The sequence below is a fragment of the Monodelphis domestica genome, chromosome 2 (genome assembly GCF_027887165.1).
Source record: "Monodelphis domestica isolate mMonDom1 chromosome 2, mMonDom1.pri, whole genome shotgun sequence".
NCBI classification, from domain to species: Eukaryota; Metazoa; Chordata; class Mammalia; order Didelphimorphia; family Didelphidae; genus Monodelphis; species Monodelphis domestica.
In genome coordinates, this window is record NC_077228.1 from 421,416,133 (window position 1) to 421,436,655 (window position 20,523).

A 20,523-nucleotide genomic window follows, 5' to 3' on the forward strand; every position below is an offset into this window, starting at 1 on the left:
GAAATGTGTTTTTTTTAAACCATTATATTCTGTCTTGGAATCAATACTCTTTATTGGCTCCAGGGCAGAAGAGTGGTAAGAGCTAGGCAATGGGGGTTAAGTGACTTGCCCAGGGTCACACAGCTGGGAAGTGTCTGAAGCCAGATTTGAAACTAGGACCTCCTGTCTCTAGGCCTGGCTCTCAATCCACTGAGCTACCCAGCAATATATTTTGAACAATGATACATGTATAACCCAGTGGAACTGCTTGTCAGCTTTGGGAGGGGGAAGAAGAGAGCTGGGTTAGGGGGGAATTATGAATCATGGAATCATGGAAAAATATTCTAAATAATTTTTTTTAAATTAGGTACAAATGTAGCATATTTAAGAAAAAAATCTATGTCAACAAGTCAGAGCAAATTGAGAAGTAGACCTCAAAAAGGATGAATGCACTTTAAACTATGCCATATGAGGTAATAATTGAAGGAAAGAGTGATGTTAAGTCTACAAAAGACTAGACTCAGTGATTGAGAGAAAGGCTTAATAGCTAGCTTCAAATATAGGAAGAGTGGTCATATGGACAAGGGATTAAACTTTTCTGCTTAGAAATGAAGAACCAGGACCAATAGAGAAGTTACAGGAATGAAGTTTTTTTTTACTCAGTAGTAGTATATTAAGTGCACCTTTACTGGTGATGAAAGTTGGGGATATTATAAGCAAGATTAATATATGGTACTAATGGTCATAATATAGTGAAATGAGAAACACAAGAAGTATGTTAAAATGCTAGATTGGCTAATTACTAGTTGTGTGACTTGAGTCAGATCCTTTATTTCTCTAGTCCTCAATTCCCATATGTATAAGATAATGGAATTGGACTAAATAATCAATAGGGTTTTGTCCAGCACTAATTTTTATATCTGTAGTTTCTATGTCTGAGATGACAAAAGTGATCTCTTTGGAATCAATAGGGGATGGAGAGCAGCATGGAATAGAGAGTGGGGAAGACTTAAAATAGACCTATAAATAGTCCAGGTACAGGACATAAATTATTAAGGGCATACACTAAGATGAATGTGGAACTAAAAGAAAGGGACATTTTAAAGGAGGCAAAAATAAGAAAGAAATTAAAACTGACTTCAAATCTTCAAGCTTGAATAACTTGGGAGAATTGTGGTATTGATGGAAAAACTAGCAAGAAGTTTATATAATAGGCTTACATGTACGTATTATCTAGGTTTAAGTTACATGCTAAAATCCTTCTTTTGGTCCCTCTCTCTCTTTTAGATCTTTGTCCATTCCAAATGAATAACAGTTCATACACTGCAGGTGCCATGATCATTTTCAGATAAACTTTTGGTATAAAAATACTGGTGATTTATCAGGACTAGAATTTTACCTACATACTCCAAGGCAAGTTGAATTAATATAAGGGGTCTATATCTGGCTTATCTACACAGATAAAATCACACTTAGAATTTCTTGGAAAAATATGTTTATAATTTATTGTCAGTTAATATGTCATATTCTAGAATTTATTTTCCTTGAAATTTAGGAAACCAGATAATTTTTCACAAACTTGCTCATTTAAAGCAAAAAAGAAATGTATCTAAACCAAAACAAAAAATCAGTAGACAAGTAATTCACATTCACTTGGTGCAATGGAGGAAAAAATGAGGGCCAGATATTTATGAGCCAGATAGTATAACACTAATCATTAAAAATGCTTAATATTACTCGATCTAGATACTCAACCCCTGCCTAATTTCAAAGTAAGAAATTTTGGACATTTTGATGAATTCCAGAATTTTTGAACCAAAAAAAAATGCTTAAAGACAAATAAAGAAAGGACTAACCCTTTTTCCTCTTAATATAGAACACAAAACACAGAAATTGATAAGGCTTCTAATTCTTCACAATTAAGGTAACAGTGGAGGTTAAGATAAAAAGCTAGAAATTCTATTCCTGGAGTCTTCTGAGACCTCATTTGGAAGTTAGGTTTTTCTCCCATTTCTACTTTACTGGTAATGAGGTGAGAAGAAGATTGATATAACCTGGTCTATTAGATACTGTGGCATAAGATCCTGTAGCAATGTTTCATTTAAAAAAGATTGTTACATACTAATATGTATGAGTTACCATGCAAAAAGGACTGCAAGGAATTGCAGATAGCAAAGCTTTGTTTTTGCCTTTGGCCTATATGGTACAAAAGATGAGATAAGGTAGCAAATGTTACAATTACATATATGTAAGCTTATTCAAAGATACATAATTTGTATTTACTGAGCAGGAGTTAATTATGTATCAAGGAAAGCACAATGACAATAATCGTAACACATAGAATATTTTAAAGTTTCTCATTGGAGAAGGTGAATTTTGAATTGTGCCTAAGGGATTTATTTGTATGTGCAAAGTAGTGCCCAGCACTAGAGTACAAATGGATAACTTCCATTAAAAAAAAAAATAAAGTTTCATCTAGAATAGAGCTGACAAAAGAACTGAGAAATGAAAGTTGTTAGACACAATAAACCCAAGTAATAGAATACACATTAAAACTATGAATAAAGACAAAAGGATGTGACCTAAGGAAATTAGAAGCTAGTGATGAAAAAACTAATATGAATTAAAAAACATGTTTAATAACATCATTCAATGTTAACTAAAGAGAGCCAACACTGAAGACATTCCTTTGAGGCTACTGAGGAATAAAAGGAGGAAAGGAAGAAGAATCAATACTTTGCATACACATAATGCTTTAAAGGTTACAAAGCCCTTTCTTTACAAACTTCTGTAGCTAGTAGTGCAGATATTAATATTCCTATTTACAAATGATAAAATCAAAGTCCACTATATGGCAAAGTGAGTTGCATAATCATTACCATAATAGAAAATGAAGGAACTAGTCCTATAACCCAGATCTTTTGAGATTCAGAGCTTTTTCTACCATTCAATTTGGAGATAAAAAACAATTAAACAAGCTCTCATATGAAATTTGCATCTTAATAGCTGATGTTTAAAATTAAGAATCAGGACAGAGAAATGATTATAAAACCAAACCACATAAAACTACAAAAAAAAATGAGGCAAGAGTCTACTACAGTAGAAAGAACACTGGCTTTGGAATTAGAGGGTCTGTGTTCAAATTTTGCCTCTGATATTTACTTCCTAAGTGACATTAGGAGGATCAGTTAACCTCCCTAGGCCTCATTTTTCACAACTGCAAAACGAAGATATTGTCCTATATGAGCTTTGAGTTCCTTCTAGTAATTGATAATCATTGATTAAACCCTTATTATGTGACAGGCAGGATGCTAAGTGCTAGAAATTCCAAGAAGGGTGAAAACAGTCCTTAGCCCCAACAAGGGAATATTCTAGTTGGGGATACAAGATAAGAGGCTGGATCTACGATGTCACTGATACATGAAACTTCTAATGAGAAAGTATTAAAAGAATAGTGACTTGGTTAGGGTCAAAGGCAGGATTTAAACATTTTTTTTTGTTTACGATTACAGTAATATAACAGCAATACAATGATCCAGGACAATCACAAGGGACTTATGAGAAAGAATACTATCAAAAATCCAGAGAAAGAACTGTGGGAGCAGAAATACAGAAGAAAAGCACATGACTTATCACTTGGTTCTATGGGATTGAGGATTTTCATTTTAAAAGATCACCCTATTACAACTATGAATAATATCTAAATAGGTATTGATCAATAGTATGTGTATGACCCAGTGGAATTGTTTGTCAGCTCCTGGAGAGGGAAGGGAAGAGAAGAGTGAGAGAACATGAATCATGTAACCATAGAAAAATATTCTAAATAAGTAAATAACAATTACATGTAATACTTTTTAACATTCATTTTATTTTGTTTCAAATTCTCTCCTATCCCTTCTTCCTTGTTAAGGCAAGCAATTTAATATAGACTATACATTTATAGACATGCAAACTATATTTCCATATTAGCCATGTTACAAAAGAAAACACATATTAAAATAAAAATAAACCCAAGAAAAAATAAAGTTAAAAAAAAATTCTTTGAGGTGCAGATTCCATCAGTTATATCTCTGCAGGTAGATAGCATTTTTTTTTATCATAAGTCCTTCAGAATTATCTTAAGTCATTATATTGCTGAAAACAGCTAGGTCATTCACAGTTGACCATTGTACAATATTGCAGTTATAATATACAATGTTCCCCTGGTTCTGATCACTTCACTTTGTATCAGCTTTTATAAATATTCTCAGGTTTTTCTGAAACCATCCTACTTGTCATTTCTTATAGCACAAAACCTGTCACAATCAAGTCACAATTTATTCAGCCATTCTCTCCAGAATGGCCAGATCAGTTCGAAACTCCACCAACAGTGCACTACTATATGCCAAACACAGGGTTTGAACCCAGGTCTTCCTGAGTCTGAGGCCAGTTCTTTACCTACCCCAACATGTAGACAATTATATACATACAAGATACATTTAGAGAAGATGGAAACTAACCTTCAAGTGGTAGTAGCCAAGACCAGAAAAGGCCTCCTGCAGAAAATGACAATTGTGCAGTCTAGGGCAGAGATGGCAAACCTTTTAGAGACCAAGTGCCCAAATGCAACCCTCTTCCCACATGTGATCTTCACCCTTACCCCAGACAGGGGAGGGAGGAAATACTGTCATTGAGCTACTGGGTAGATGAGTGGGTGATGAGAGAAATTTCCCCAGGCGCCCAAGAAAGAAAGGGGAGCAGCGCCTTCTAACACAAGTGCCATACATTCACCAATATAGGCCTAGGAGAAAACCAAAGGAACTAAAAGGTAGAGGTGAGGAGACAACAAAATTCAAGAGGGTACAGCCAGTATATAGATTTTCTTGTGATAGGAAGAACAAATAGGTTCATATGCATGGTTCTTGGAGGGAATCAAAGTTCATGGAGGGAAGTAAATTGTAAAAAGACTGGAACACAAGGAGAATGCAAATTGTAAAGATCTTTAAATGACAAATCGATGGATTTATATTTTATCCTAAAGGGAGACACGAGTTTGTTGAATAGGTGGTGAGTGATGCAAGCTGACCTGCTTTGTAGTGTTGGAAGAATATGGAATTTAGCTCTTTGCTGCAAAGCAGGAGGAAGTCCTACAAGGCAGAAGCAGGAAGTCCTTAAGAGCAGAAAAATTCCAGAACGTTGGGGACTGACAGGCTGTTGCTTTCCTTAATAGTCAGAAGAGCCAGGAAGGTTATATAGGAGCTAAATCCTATATTCTTCCAACAGTAGGAAAATCATTTTGGCAAGCTATGTTTAGAATGAATTGAAGCAGGTGTATTTTAATATATAATCACAGGATATGACCTTAAATTGGGTATCCAAATAGAAAAGTTATTGAATGAATTAAGCCAAGAAAGAGGTGATGAAGACTAAATTAAAATATTACCTTGGGCTGGAGAAAAGCAAGATTTGGCAACTTGGGGGTGCAGTGAAGAGATAAAGATGACAGAGGGTTATGAACCTAGATGACTAGAAGGATGGCCCTTCCTTTCTAGCTAAAGATCTGGGATCCTATAAACTAGGTACAGGGCAGCTGTAGCTCAGTGGTTGAGTATTAGTTCTGGAGTGGGTAAGACCGGAGTTCAAATCCAGCCTCAGATAATTCCTGACTGTGGAACTCTGGACAAGTCCTTTAACCTGTGATTGCCTGACAAAATGATCCACTAGAGAAGGAAATGGCAAGCCATTCATTCCTGTGTCCTTGCCAAAAAAGCCCCATGGGTTAGCTATCTATGGTCTGTGGGGTCACAAAGAGTCAGACTGAGCTGAACAACAATAAAACTAGGTAAAGTACTTAATAAATATCTGTTGTACAATAATAGCTGTCATTTGGGGGGGGGATTATATGTAAATACGTGTGTATGTATGTGAGTATATGTATATATTACTTTTTATTTAAAAACTCTTATTTGATTCTCCAAACAACCCTGAGAAGTAGACGTTATTATTTGTATTTCTCCCATTTAACAGAGGAGGAAACATTCTTAAAGAGGGTAAGTGACACAAGGTCAAACTGCTAGAATGGTGGAATGGGAATCCAGATCTCCACAACAGCTACCTTAAGGAATGGTAAACGAAAGCCTCCTAGGTCAGCATCCCTGAAGGAGTGGAGAGACATAAAAGGAGATAAAGAAAGCATGAAAAGGTAAAGAAAAGTGCTGATAGCAAATAAAAAGTGTTGCTAAAGAAATTCCGCACCCCCAGTCCCCCATGGTGTCTCAGTTTCAGTTTCCCCCAATTCCATAATTTATGTTCAAAAGTGACCTCAAAATAGGAAATTACTTTTTTGGTGGAGCGGGGCCAAAGAAAAAAGTGGGTTCTTGACCCACCTTTGTCAGAAGCTGGCTGTGGGACTTTAGATTAGAGTAAAAAACAATTCTCTCCTTCACACCGCCTCCACTTAGACCGCCTGGAGTACGATCTTGGCAGTCCAAAGGCTGCAGCTCTGGACCAGGTGCTGGAAACCGGCACCACGATCTCTAGCAGACCCGATACTAATTAGGTTAAAGTGCGAAAGTGGGGCTCTCTTTCCCAACTTAAAATGCTCCGCCCTACGCAGCAAAAAGGTTCCGCTCTACCAACGGGTGGCGGTGGCCCCGGCCCCGGCCTCTCACTACCCCCGTGGCTGGCGTCACCCCAGCTCGTCCTCCCCCGCCCTCTTCGGGGCGCCCCACCCCCTGACCCCTCACCATGTGCATTGCCCTTTCCATCCATGCCTCCCTCTCCTCAGTCGACACGGACATTCCCCGGGCTGCTATCGCCGCCGCTGTGGTAGTATCCTCCATCCTGCTCCAGCAGCCGGAGACCAGTCAAATCAAAGAGGGAGAGAGCAAAAGCAGACAGAAGAGCACGGGCGGCGGAACGCCGGAGCTCCGCAGCTGCTGTTTCCGGGGGGGCCGCCGGATGGTGGGCACACCGGGGATCGAATTCGGGACGGACGCGGCTTTCCGGCCCGAGGCAGCCGCATAAGCGGCGGCAGTGGCAGTAGCCGGGAGGGCCTCCAGGACGTCTCAGTCAGGTCTCCACGCCCCCTTCCCTCTCCGGTGACAGTGGAGCCGGAGTCTGGTGGCAGTGATTGTACCCAGAAGGACCTAGGGAAGGACCGAAGGCGACTGGGTACCTAATCTTCGGAACCGACGAGCCGGACGCGTTCACCGAAGAAACGGTTCCCTTCCCCCACGCCCCCTTTTCCATCTCTCCGCCGACCCTGGGGCTCGAGGGCCCCCAGCCCACTGCCCCCGGGACCGGAAGATGCTGAAGTCCGTGTGGAATTTTCTGAAACGTCACAAGAAGAAATGCTTGTTCCTGGGCACCTTCCTCGGAGGTGGGTGCCGGCTTAGGTTGGAGAATGCTGGGGGCGGAGGAACCCGCGCTCTCTCACCCTGTGCCCTGTCCTCCGGTCCCTATCAATCTCCAGTGCTTGCTCAGCCTTTCTCTCCCTGACTGGGATCAGGGTAGGGGTTGAGGGAAATATCCCGGGATTTGTTTTCTCCTCTGTGGTTTCTTAGAGCTAGGAGGCCCCTGAGAGATCCTAATTTGACAAATGAGGAACCTGAGGCTCAAAGTTGAAGTAGCCCAGGTAGAAAAGTTGAAATGTACTTGTGTATATAAGTAGGAGATGGAGTCTTATAAGTATGGGGTTTTGATAGCCTTATTACTAAATATATGCATTAGGCTAAAAAAAAAATAAAAAAATACGTGCCCTGGATACAAAAAACTCCTTACAAATCAAGGAAAGATTTTCCAAAAAGTTTGATCCATCTCTTTTATTTTGATTATGGTTTTCCCTGCAAATCAATAGATAAATAATAGCACATTCTATAGTCATCATTAATTCAGAGTTGTGGCTAATTTTGTGTTTTAATCCCAAAAGCTTGAAACCAAATCCTCGTTGTTGATGGAAGTGTAGTTCTGTTTGAGGTTGTTTTTTTTTCCTGTGTTTTGAGGTCTTAAATAATATATTTAAATGTTTTCATCTAAACTGCACAGATGTCACTCAATATTCCATTATTCAATTATATTGAATGTTTAGCTTAGAGAAGTGTTAGTGAGAATTTGATAAAGATGATCTGATATTTGAAGGATTGTTATTTGGAAAGAGTAAGCTGCTTTTGCTTGATTTCAGAGGGCAGAACTAGGAACAATAAGTAGAAGGTAGAGACACAAACTTCAGCTAAATGTAAGGCAAAACTTACTAAAATTAGAGCTGTACCCTTGAAAGGAAGAAAGGGGGGGGGGGAAGCTACATGGTTCAGTGAATAGTCAGGAAGAACATAATTCAAATCTGGATTCAGATACTAGCTGTGTGATGACAGGCAAGTTCAAGCAAGTCACTTTAACCTTTGACTGTCTTAATCTGTCTCATCTGTAAAAATGGGAATAATAATGCCTAACTCCTTCTAGGGTTATTGTGAGAATAAAATGAAATAATAATTAAAGTGCTTTGCAAACCTTAAAACTATTACATAAATTCTAACATTATTAATACCTAATACCCTGTGATTATGTAGCACTTTAAAGCTTAGAAAATAATTTCTACACTTTGACATATTTTTATCTCTGTTTTAAAGATGAGAAAATTGAAGCTCAGATAAATCAATTGGTTTTCCTGTAGTCAGATAGCTAATAAATGTCAGAGGTGGAATTTGAAACTGGGTTTCATTTGACTTCAAGATTAGGTAACCTGAAGAAACCAAGAATTTCCTTCATAATGACAAAAGTATAGATATAGCATTTTATTGAGTTCTTATTGATGTGTAAGGAAGTTAAAACCTTAATGCAACAGTTCAGGAAGGAACAAACATTCTCTCTTTCAAATGAAAAGAGAAGACTGAGAGAAAGCTTAAAGATATGTAGGAAACTTATTTCTTGGTCCCTTTTTCTGTTTGATTATAATTCAAGGAGCAACATAAATAAGAAAGATAAGAGCTTTGTGCTGTATATTGGCGTTATAGATAGATGCAAATAGAATGTAAGAAAAATAATTAGAATAGGAAGACAAATTTACTTTATGGTCCTACATCAAGAAAACTAACTTGTTCCTTTCTTTTTATAAAATTATATTTAGTCAAGAAAAGGAAGGTAGTGCAGGATCACAATTAACATTTGCCAAAACTACACCAAATCTCTGGAAAATTAAGGGTAAAGCATACATTGATTTAGAGGTCAAGCCCAAAGATTTGATTCAAAAAAAGTATGAAGATAGAAGTCACTAAAATTATAGGTCTCTCTAGTATGGGAAATATCATGTCTATTGGTTAGTTAAATGACTATGTTTGCTTGGCAGATACTTGAAAGGGAAGCCTGGCTGGCTTCTAACAAATGTTACGAAAGAGTGGACCACCAGTTATGGTATATCTTGTTTTTTTTTTTGTTGACCACTACCAAAAAAAAGTAGATAGATTTAATTTTATGGTTCTATATTTTTTTATGAGTGATTCCTTCAGGAATATAAAGTGAGGAACAAGCAAATCATTCAAGAACTCTTCTTTCCTTTTCTTCATCTCAAAATTCATCCTTTTCCCCCCATTATTCCAGTCTCTGATGAGGAGGTGGGCCCATCTCCATGCCAAAACAAGCCCACCTTATTTCTTGATCCCATCCTTTAAGAAATTCCAGAATATTCATTCCAACCCATATCTTCAGTTTCTCCTTATCTACTAACTCCTTCCTTCCTTAAAATACCCTTAATTGTCCCTGCCATATTCTCAAGCTATTATCCTGCATACCTGTTGTTATTTTTTTAACCCCTTCCTTCTGTCTTAGAATTAGTATTATGTATTGGTTCCAAGGCAGAAGAATGGTAAGGGTTAAGTGCTTTGCCCAGGGTCACACAGCTAGGAAGTGTCTGAAGCTGAATACCTATTTTCATAGCTAAAATCTTGAAAAATTAATGATTGCCTCTATTTTCTCAATAACTTTTCCAATCTATTGTAATCCTAGCTTTCAACATCATTACTCAAACGGCTTTGTCAAAATTTCCTAATTATCAGGTCCCCACCTTGATGTCTTTAGCATTAGAAATTGTTGAACACTCCCTCTTCCTAAATATTCTCCTATCTAGGTTTTCTGAACCTGCTCACTCTTGCTTCTCCAACCTCTATAACCATTCCTCAGTCTCCTTTATTAGAATGCCATCCATATGATGCCCCCTAATTATAAATTATAAATATATATGTACATATATATATATCCATCTAAGACTGTGTCCTGTGCCTCCTTCTCTTCACTCACATGATTACTGGGGTTCCCCCCCAATAATCCTAGTTTCTCCTACATACTAATTCCACATCAACTTTCTATTAACAACTCTTTTCTCCCAAACTCTACCCTGTTCTTTCTATTAAGTGTCATAATAATTCTATTCACTTGGATTCACAACCTCAGAGACATCTTCAGCTCTTCCTTTCCCTCACATACATTCAGTCTTCAAGTTTTGTTACTACTACTCCCATAATTTATCTTCCATCTTTGTTTTCTCTCTTCACATGGCTACCACTCCAGCTCAAGCCCTCATCACTTTCAGCCTTAAGTGATATAATAGCCTTCTAATTAGTTTTCCTGTTTCAGGTTCCTCTCTTTTCTGATTCTTCCTTCCCACAGTTGCCAAAGCATTTCTGTACTCAGAAAGTTTCAGTTGCCTCTAAGATCAAATACAAACTTTTTCTGTGGGGTATCTAAAGGTTTTCTCAGTCTGGTTCCTGCCTTCTTTCCCAACATACACATTTCTCCATTATGATTGTGTGTGTGTATATATATATATATATATATATATATATATATATATATATATAGTGTGTGTGTGTGCATATATATATATATATATATATTCTGTCTCATAGCCACACACAAGTTTACAAAGGTTGTGCTCCTTCCTGCTTGGATTGGACTCCCTCTTCTGTTTCTTAGAATCAATAATATCCATCTAAGCTCAACACCAGTGCCACCTGCTATGGAAGCTTTTTCCAATCTCTCATATATTGCTTTCCTCTCCAACAGGGAACATAAGTCCTTAAGCGGCAGATAGTGTTTCTTTTTGGTCCTTCAATCTCTAGTACCTGTTAAAGTGCCAGGCGCACAGTAGGTACTTGTTTTTTAAATATATTGATCTTGGAGCAACTAGGTATCACAGTGGTTAAAGCTCCAAGCCTGGTATGGAGAGGACCTAGATTCAAATCTAGCCTTAGATACTTTCTAACTATGTCTCCCTGGACAAGTCACTTAACCCCAGTTGTTTGACTCTTACTGCTCTTCTGCCTTATAACCAATACTTAGTATCAATTCTAAGACAGAAGATAAGGGTTATATTTTATTTAAAAGGAAGTCACTTGACCCCAATTGCCTAGACCTTGTCCCTTTTTTGTCTTAGAATTGATAATAAGAGGGCAATTAGGTGGCACAGTGGATAGAGTGCCAGGCCTACAGCCAGGAGGTTTGAGGTTCATATCTATCCTCAGACACTTCCCTAGCTGTGTGATCTTGGGCAAGTCAACCCCAATTGCCTAGACCATACCACTTTTCTGCCTTGGAGGATACTTAGTATCTATTCTAAGATAGAAGATATAGGTTATATATATATATATATTTTTTTTTTTTTTTAAAGAATTGATTCTAAGAAGGTATGGGTTTAAAAAAAGTGTTGGATCTTATTATTAGCAAATAAACTTATTTTATATTCCCTGTTATTTAGTTTCGTAAAACTAAAGGCAATGATTTTGTCTTGTATAAAAAGAACATTTAATTTCATCCTTCATCTTTCATAGAGATTCATAACTGGATAAATTAGGAATGTTTTTTTTTAAACATTGTGATACCATAGGATTATTTGGTTTTTTAAACATTATGAGAAATATTTTGGTACTATAATTAGATCACTTTAAAAAACTATTTTAGGAGTATATATCCTTGGGAAATATGGACAAAAGAAGATCAGAGAAATACAAGAGAAGGAAGCTGCTGAATATATTGCCCAAGCAAGAAGACAATATCATTTTGAAAGTAACCAGAGAACTTGCAATATGACAGGTAAGACAAAAGCATACTTATATATATATGTGTGTGTATATATATATATATATATGAAGTTGTTTATATGTGTTTGAATGTGTATACTTTGTGTTTATATACCTTGAATATGCATGTATGTAACTGTATGTTTGTGTGTGTGTGCCTTTGTGTGGAAAACAAACTGAGGCTGAGGATTATTTTGATTTGGGGGGTTTCTTTGTAATGAATAGAGAGCTAGCACAGAAGCAGGAACTTCTAAAGTCCAGCTGATAACACATACTGGATGTGACCCAGAGCAAGTCACTTAATATCTCTGATCAAGGCCAGGGGTGTCAAACTCAAATGGATCCCTACAGGTAAAATATTAATTTGGAAAACCCAAGTTTATGTCATGTTTTATTTTTACTTATTTCGTTAAACATTTCCCAACTACATTTTAATCTGGTTGAGGCAGGACTGTTAGCTTTAAATTTAATAATCTAGGTTCATGTTGGGGAACCTTTGGCATGTGTGCCAGAGGGGTCTGCTACCCTCCCCCTTCCACCTGCCCCTGAGGACATTTCTCATATGAACCACCCCTCTGCTCAACTGCCCAAAGGGAGTGCTTCTTCCCTCTGCAGGGCAGGGGTGGGGGTGGGCAGTTCACATGCAATGTGAGGGTTGCAGTTTGGCCATTCGGTCTTTAAAAGGTTTGCCATCACTGCTCTAGGCTATAGACTGTTCTCTAAGACATGTAAGATATAAATTAATATCAATAACTCCAAGTATTAATTGTATAAAATTTATTAGTAATCACTTCAAGTAGAAGAAATTTTTAAAAACGAGAGATAAAAGTGTAAAATCTAATTAACTAAAGTAAGACCATGTGTGTAAATTCTCCTGCCTAGTGTAAAACCTGCTTCAGCAGCTACCATCAAGGGAATGGGGCAGGGGGTGGGGATTACAACAAAATATATCCTCCCTACTTTAGCACTTGGTGTAAACACGGAACATAAGGATGCAAATGGGATGCTGGGTAAGATAGTTCTGGGGAACAAATTCCATCTACACAGACGATAATTTTTTAGAAAGTTCTGAGCCTATATTGGAGGAGGAAGTTTGCTAGTGAAATCACAAGTCTAGGACCTGTGCTTATCCCTAAGGATGCCTAGCACACTGTACCTTTCACTTATTATTTACTATAAATGTCTGTTGATTTGAAATGACTAGAAGTGAGGGGAAGCTCCTCACCATTAGATTGGCTACCAATTAATCAGTTCTTTTGGTCACAGCACCTCGTAGAGATCCTCAGTTAAGGTGGATAGGAGTTATAATCTACATTAGTGGAAAGAGTACCCATACTGATGAAATAATAGTTCTTTTGATATATTAATTTCAGAGAACAATGTTTCAATAAAATATGCCAGGGCTACATATTAATTAATGATAATAAGATTTTAATGGAAAAATTAAAATATAATTATATAAAATTTTAATAAGAATATGTAACTTTTTTATTATTTGAGAAATCATAGACCTTTTAGTTTAGCAAAGTGCCTTCCCTGAAGTAGGTACCCAGTATCTGTTTGGTAATTTAAATACCTGTAGCTAGAGAAATTTGGATAAGTGTGACTTCTTTAATGATAACAAATTCTCCCTTCAGTTGATGTGATGATTATAAGAGCTAGTCTTCCCCCTGCTGTTGTCACTTGGGATTTTTCCTGTTACTTCTTGGTCAGATAGCTCCCATATTTTTCACCTTTTCTAAGTCTAGGGTGGATGCCTAATAACAAGAGCACCTGTTTGTGCAATACTACTATAAGCTATGGGGAAGATACAAAAGCTATGGGGAAGATACAAAAGAATGCCAGCAATTCATAGTCCCATTTCCTTATGCCAATTCTAGGTCCATCTTATTCTTGCTTCTGGGCTATGGAATTAAGGAGAAGCTGAAATATTTATGACGTGGATATGAAATTCTAGTTGGAAGCAACAGGTGATAGCAGTGAGAATAGAAGAGAAGAAATAAGTAACTCAGAAATAGGAATAAGACATGTCCCTGCGTGTTTAGTTAAGGATTCAGATATTGACAGAAGGCCCTGTTCCCCCTCACCCAATCTGATTTTCCTTACCCTCAATGGGTTCCTTTGCCTTCTTTCCTTTTTCCTCCTTGACTCATTTCCACAACACTCTTCTCAAAATTCCTGTCTGCCACCATCCACAAATGTTTGTTCCTCTTAATATACCAGTTCTTTCCCCCAAGATTTTAAAAGCCAGTACAAGCGGTACTATGCAAAATGGAAGCTGAGCACATCCTCGTTCTTAATATTGATGGGCAGGGGGGCTCAGTGGATTGAGAGCCAAGCCTAGAGATAGGAGGTCCTAGGTTCAAAATCTGGCCTCAGATACTTCCCAGCTGTGTGACCCTGGGCAAGTCATGTAACCCCCATTGCCCAGCCCTTACCTCTATTCTGCCTTGGAACCAATACAGTATTGATTCTAAGATGGAAGGTAAGGGTTTAAAAAAAAAAAAAATATATATATATATAGGCAAAGAAAAACTCTTCCTCTCCTGGCAGTTGAAAAAAATCTGGTAGAAAAGGTTCTTTGCATCTGCTGGTATTCTACATGTATTTTCCTATGGAAACAGTGTTACCTAGAGGGGCTACATTCTACTGAAGTATAGAGTTGTGTATAGTACAAAACTTTAAATGTGGGCTAAATTGGGTGTTTACAAACATAAACATAATATATTTGGGGGAATGTTCATATTGAGGTCCAAAGAACCAACTTTAACATGAACTTTGAGAATATAACCTGTTGATGATATGGGATTGTACTAGAAAAATGTTAACACAAAATTAATTTGTAAACTCCTTGAAAGGACCCTTATAATGGGTTATATAGTAAGCCCAGCTTTAAGAAGAAAACTTAGGTCAGAATTATCTTAACTGTGAGAAAACAGTAACTAAAATCATAGATCTATAGCTGCCTGGTACCTCAAAGGCCATTTAGTACATTTCCCTATTTTATAGAAAGGTACACTTTCCATATTCCAGTAAATGTATTTGCTTAGTTGATTAAAAATACACTCTTAAGATCAGTCTTCATTTTAGCTAAGGATTAGATTAGTCTATTTGCAAAGGGTAAACAGTCTTGTAAAGATTAAAATTTAGGAATATGGGGAGACTGAGGCAGGTAGAAATTAGTTTCTCTCTGCAAGGAGTATTATATTTTTTAGAGGTTTATTAAAGGATAAAGATTAAAGAATATACAAGTAAGAAACATGTGCCTAGGCCAGAGGCCTAGACAAAATAACCTCACATCATGGAAGAGACGCCTCTGCTCCAAAACAGAAGTCCAAAAAGCGCCAAAAACCTTTGCCACCAGCTTAAATCCTTTCTTGATCTCAGCCCTCCTCAGAATTCCTGTGAGATTACAAAGCATTTTGGGGAAATGGAGCAAAGGCTTGTGGGGATTGTAGTCCTGTATTCGAGTCTATTTTTACAGTCTTAGCTTTGTAGTTAGCTAATAACTATGCCAGATGCACCTTTATTGTAAGCATTTGGCTTGGAGGGAAATTTGACCAAAAATTTCCCCTTTTAGCCAATGACTTTTCAGACTTATTTCCAACTCACTTTTTATAATAATCATGAAGCAAAAGATGAAGAGATTTTATGGTGGTGAAAGAACAAAAGTATATAATTTTTAATTACAATTTTTATTTCCAAAAGGAACATAGATAATGTTGACAAATTCTTTTTTATTATTTTATTTAATTAATTAATTAGTTTGGAATGTTTTTCCACTGTTACATGATTCATGTTCTTTTCCTCTCCTCCTCCCTGGAAAATTCTTTTTTTTTTTAAACCCCTACCTTCTGTTTTAGAACCAATTCTGGGTATTGGTTCTAAAGTGGAAGTGCGTAAGAGCTAGGCAATGGGGGTTAAGTGACTTACCCAGGGTCACCTAGCTAGGAAGTGTCTGAGGTCAGATCCCAGGACCTCCTGTATCTGGGCCTGACTCCCAATGCCCTGAGTCACCCAGTTGCCCCTTGGCAAATTCTTGAAAAAGATCTGATTGACAGTTGTGACTTCTTGGAAATAATATACTTACAAATCCTAATCTTTTCAGTGACTCAGGGAGAACCCTGAACATTCTTACAATACTAATTCTTAATTTTTGCAATTTAATAGAAGCCTTATTTTTGTCTTTCACAGTAACTTCCCCATTTTGTTTTTATATCACTGTAATTTCTCCTTGTAGTCTTACCCCTCCCAGAGAAGCATCCATATAACACAGAATGTTTTTTTTTTTAAAGAAGAAAAGCAAAAGTCAGAAAAAATGATCAATACATCAAAAAATAACCTGAAAAATATATGCTTTGTTCCACATCCATGAACCTTCCACCTTTGCCAAGGGATTGGGGAGATGCCTTCTCATGTCTTTTCTTTGGGGTCATGCTTATTCTTTATAATTTTGCAACAATCATTTTCCTTTTTTTTTTTACAAATACATTTTTATCCATCTCTTTTTAAATCACCAATTTTTTGCCCCCTTATTTCTTCCCTCTTTCATAGAGTCATCTATATAATAATAATATTCTTTAACAAAAAAAGTCATCAAAACTGATCAATACATCCAAAAAAATCTCCACATTGAAATGTACACTGATCAACTTCCTATAACTTCAAAGAAATGGGATGAAGAAATGTGAGCTAATGACAAAGTCTTGTGACTTCTCTCAGGCCAAAAAAAATCATTACTCATCAAGAATGGGTATTTGACCTGTTCAACTGTGAAACCATCCTAAAGTAGCAGCTCTTCTTTGAAGCCATGCTTATTCTGTGTAATTTTGCAACATTTGCTTTAAGTTGTTTTAAGGTAGTTGTTCTTACATTGTTGTAGTCAATGTGTATATTTTTTTATGGCTCTACTTACAAAACTGAATCAGTTCATTTGTCTTTCCATTATCTGTATTCATTTATTCGTTGTTTCTTATAGCAAAGTAAAATAGTTCTTTTCATTTATATACCACAGTTTGTTTAGTCCTTTCCCAACCAACATGCCTTTGGTTTCTAGTCATTTGCCACCAGGATATTAGTGTGCATAAGTGCATATCAGTATTTTTTGTGGTTATACATATATATGGCATATATAAAGTCTTTCTTCTTGTCTGTCATTTCCTTGAAGTATAAGCCAAGTAGTGGAATCTGAGTTAGGGTACTGACTTAATCACTTTATTTGCATAATTCCAAATTGCTTTGTAAAATGGTTGTACTTATTCATAGCTCCCTTAACAATGTACCAATTCTGCCTATTTTCCTATAACCCCTCTAGCGTCAATTATTCTCATCTTTTTGTCATTTTTGCCAATTTACTGGGTGAGAGATGAAACTCCAGGGTTGTTTTGATTTACTTTTCTCTTAATATTAGTGATTTCATAAGGCTGTTAATAGTTTCTGGGGTGTTTTGTTTGTTTGTTTGTTTTCCTTTTAACCATTTATCCATTGGGGAATGGCTCATATTGGAATTGAGGCCTTGCTGCAAAAATATTTTTCTCAGTTAACTTTCCCTTCCAGCCTTAGCGGCATTAGATTAGTTTGTGCAAAAGTTTTACATCTGTTCTAAAAACATTTTTAAGCAGTTTAAGTGAAACTGGCCTCATATACTTTTTTCATCAGAGAAATACTATGGACTTAGCATATTCTTGATTTTGGCAGTGTTTTGAAGTTTCCCACATCATTTTTATGGACAAATTGGTAAAATATAGGCTGCCTCCAGATGATTCACAGAGGAGCAGCTTAAGCACCCATTCTTGATGAGTAATGATTAAAGATTCTTTTTGACCTTGGGGTAGTCTCTGTTTGCATGCCAAGTATATCAAGTAAAGACTTCATCATTAACCCATGCTGTTTCACATTTTTGTCAATGACTTGACTTAGATTTATCAAATTTTCAAATGATATAAAACTAGGAGGCATAGCCATCAGTTTGTATAGAGGATAGAAAAAAGTGGCTTGACATTGATATAAATAAAAAAAAAATCAGCATTTTAGTTGATCACAAGTTTAATATGAGCCAGCAGTATGATACAAATGCTAAAAAAAACCAACTTATGATCATAACCAACATTAATATAAATGATGTACAGGTCAAAGGAAGTGGCATTTTAGTGATTAACAGGAATACCATTAGTGCCTGATTGTGTAAGAATCTATACTGGAGGCTTAGTTAATAACACTGAATTGTGACAAATAATGTCATATATACATACACACATGTTGTTACCCCATTAGTGTAAATGCCCCCTAAGACTTTGTCCTTGCCCATCCTTCCTTCTATACTCTCTTAGCCTTTCTCAATGCAATTTATTCTTATGACTTCAATTAACCTTTCTTTCCAGATGTTTAAAAATCTATGTATTTAAACCCATCTCTGCCCTGAATGCAAATTCCATATATCTCCATCTACCTGTAGGGCATCTTGACGTCTCACTTCAAATTCCCTGTGTCCAAAATGGAATTCTCTCAAATCTGCCATTCCTAATTGCTTTACTACTCTTGGTGATACTACCAGTCTTCCAGGTTCTCATTCTCCAATTCATCTTTAATTCTTCCAATCACCCTAATCTATCAATTCCATTAAACTCTATGTTTAGGTTTGGGGCAAATTCAAAATTTATAAACAACATGGTCATTCCTGACTTCATCTTAAGTTTTAAATGTAGATTATGCAATATGCAAAGTCTATTAGAGATACACAAAACAGTGCTTTCTGAGGTCAGAAGTTATTGCCACTTGGAAGAATCAGGGAAAGCTTTATGAAGGAAATGGCATTTGAGTTGAGATTTGAAGGACAAGTAGATATTCACAAGGCAATAAGGGAGAAGGAAGAGTCTCTATTACATCTCAGCTTGCTTCCTCTTGTCTAGCCCCTCCAGGTGGTTGTAAGTTTCCAAAATTTGTTTCAATTCTAGCTCTAACTGTTCTTGTAAATGTATCAAGCCTAGGCAATATAGAAGAATCTTGTCCATAAAGATTGGATCTCTAGGCTGTTATCTGTGTTGCTGTATACATTTCGTTGTTATCAGAGAAAATAAACTGTCCTTGTTGCTATGAAGTACTTAGTAGTACTGGACCTGCTTCAATGCTATCTAAAATGAAAGGTGAAGGAGTTTCTCTGGAAAGGCCAAATGAGAGGTGAGACTATCCATTCAGTACCTCAAAACTTCTAGAAAGGAATCAAATTACTAAACTACTAAACAGGATTTGTGTCAAGATACCTAACCAGGAAGTCATAGCTAAATCCAACTCCCTTTTTACATCATAAATAGTACACAATAAAACAAATAGAGAAATGATATGGCATTAGAGCAATTAACTTGAAAAGCGAATGAAAGGAAAAGTACTACCGCAATTTCCACCTGCCCTCTCCCATGAAATACCTTCCATGATTACAGAGCAATAAAAGATGAAATAAGTATGGGTATCATGGCACCAATTAGACCTCAAAGAAAAAATAAAAAAGACAAAGGAATATAGAATTTAGAGCAAACAAGGGTGAATTTCTTTGGGGGGGGGAAAGATCAGAAGATCTATAACTCAGAAGGAGAAATGAGACAAATTGAAAAATGTCAAAAGACAAAAACATTTAAAAGACTACATGAGATCTTTATGAGCTAAAGAACGTGATCCTAAAAATAAGCCCATCTTAAAGGTTATAGCTCTTCCAGAAACAGAATTATTTAAAAACTGAATAACATTGAATTATAAGAAAATTACCTAGAAATACTGGAAACAAAAGACAAATTTGCGTGTGTGTGTGTGTGTGTGTGTGTGTGTGTGTGTGTGTGTGTGTGTAGATTCCAAAAGACCACAATAAAAAACCCCAAGTGTCAAGAAATATTGCAAATAGTCAGGAAATAGCCCTGAGTCATCTTTGCTTCTTCACTTTCCCCTCACAACCAATCAATTTCTAGATCATATTGATTCTATCACCATAATATATTTCCTATCCATCTTCTGGCCACTCACACTCACAAATAGGGCTACTGCCCTATTTGAGGCCTTTATTACCTCTTTTATTGACTACTTTAATAGTCAAGAATTGACTGATAGGTCTCCCTACACTAGATCTTTCTCCCTTTTAGTTCATCCTCCATCCACATAGCTGCCAAAACGATACTCCTAAAGCAAGGTAAGAGTATGGCAATCTCCTGCTCATAAAGCTCCAGGTTCTCCCAATTGCCTCTAGGATCAAAGAAATACAAACTGGTCAATATGGTATTTAAATATCTTCCAAGATTTGGCTCTAATCTACTTTTCCTGATTTCTTACACATTGTTTTCCTTCACACAATCTGCATTCTGATATATAGTACTCCATCTTTAATTTTTCCCTCCTATACAGTTTGTTCCTCATGTCTGTAACATAAGCTTTACTCACCTCTACTTCTTAAAATCTTTAGTTTTCTTCAGTTTAAACTCATGTGTGACCTCCAAAATGAAACCTTTATTAGTCT

General features: G+C 36.7%; 2 protein-coding genes across 2 annotated transcripts in view; one reads left to right on the top strand and one right to left on the bottom strand.

Annotated features, from left to right (window-relative positions):
- Positions 1-6,843, bottom strand: part of ADAT2 (adenosine deaminase tRNA specific 2) — a 40,336-nt gene extending 33,493 nt beyond the window's left edge. The window contains exon 1 of the mRNA XM_007484654.3: positions 6,705-6,843. Within this exon, the coding sequence (XP_007484716.1) occupies positions 6,705-6,800 (96 nt within the window). The 5' untranslated portion in view covers positions 6,801-6,843. The remainder of the gene's footprint in view (positions 1-6,704) is intronic.
- A 364-nt stretch (positions 6,844-7,207) lies between these two features.
- Positions 7,208-20,523, top strand: part of PEX3 (peroxisomal biogenesis factor 3) — a 66,959-nt gene continuing 53,643 nt past the window's right edge. Inside the window, exons 1-2 of the mRNA XM_001370528.5 lie at positions 7,208-7,339; positions 11,908-12,039. Of these exons, the coding sequence (XP_001370565.1) occupies positions 7,267-7,339; positions 11,908-12,039 (205 nt within the window). The 5' untranslated portion in view covers positions 7,208-7,266. The remainder of the gene's footprint in view (positions 7,340-11,907; positions 12,040-20,523) is intronic.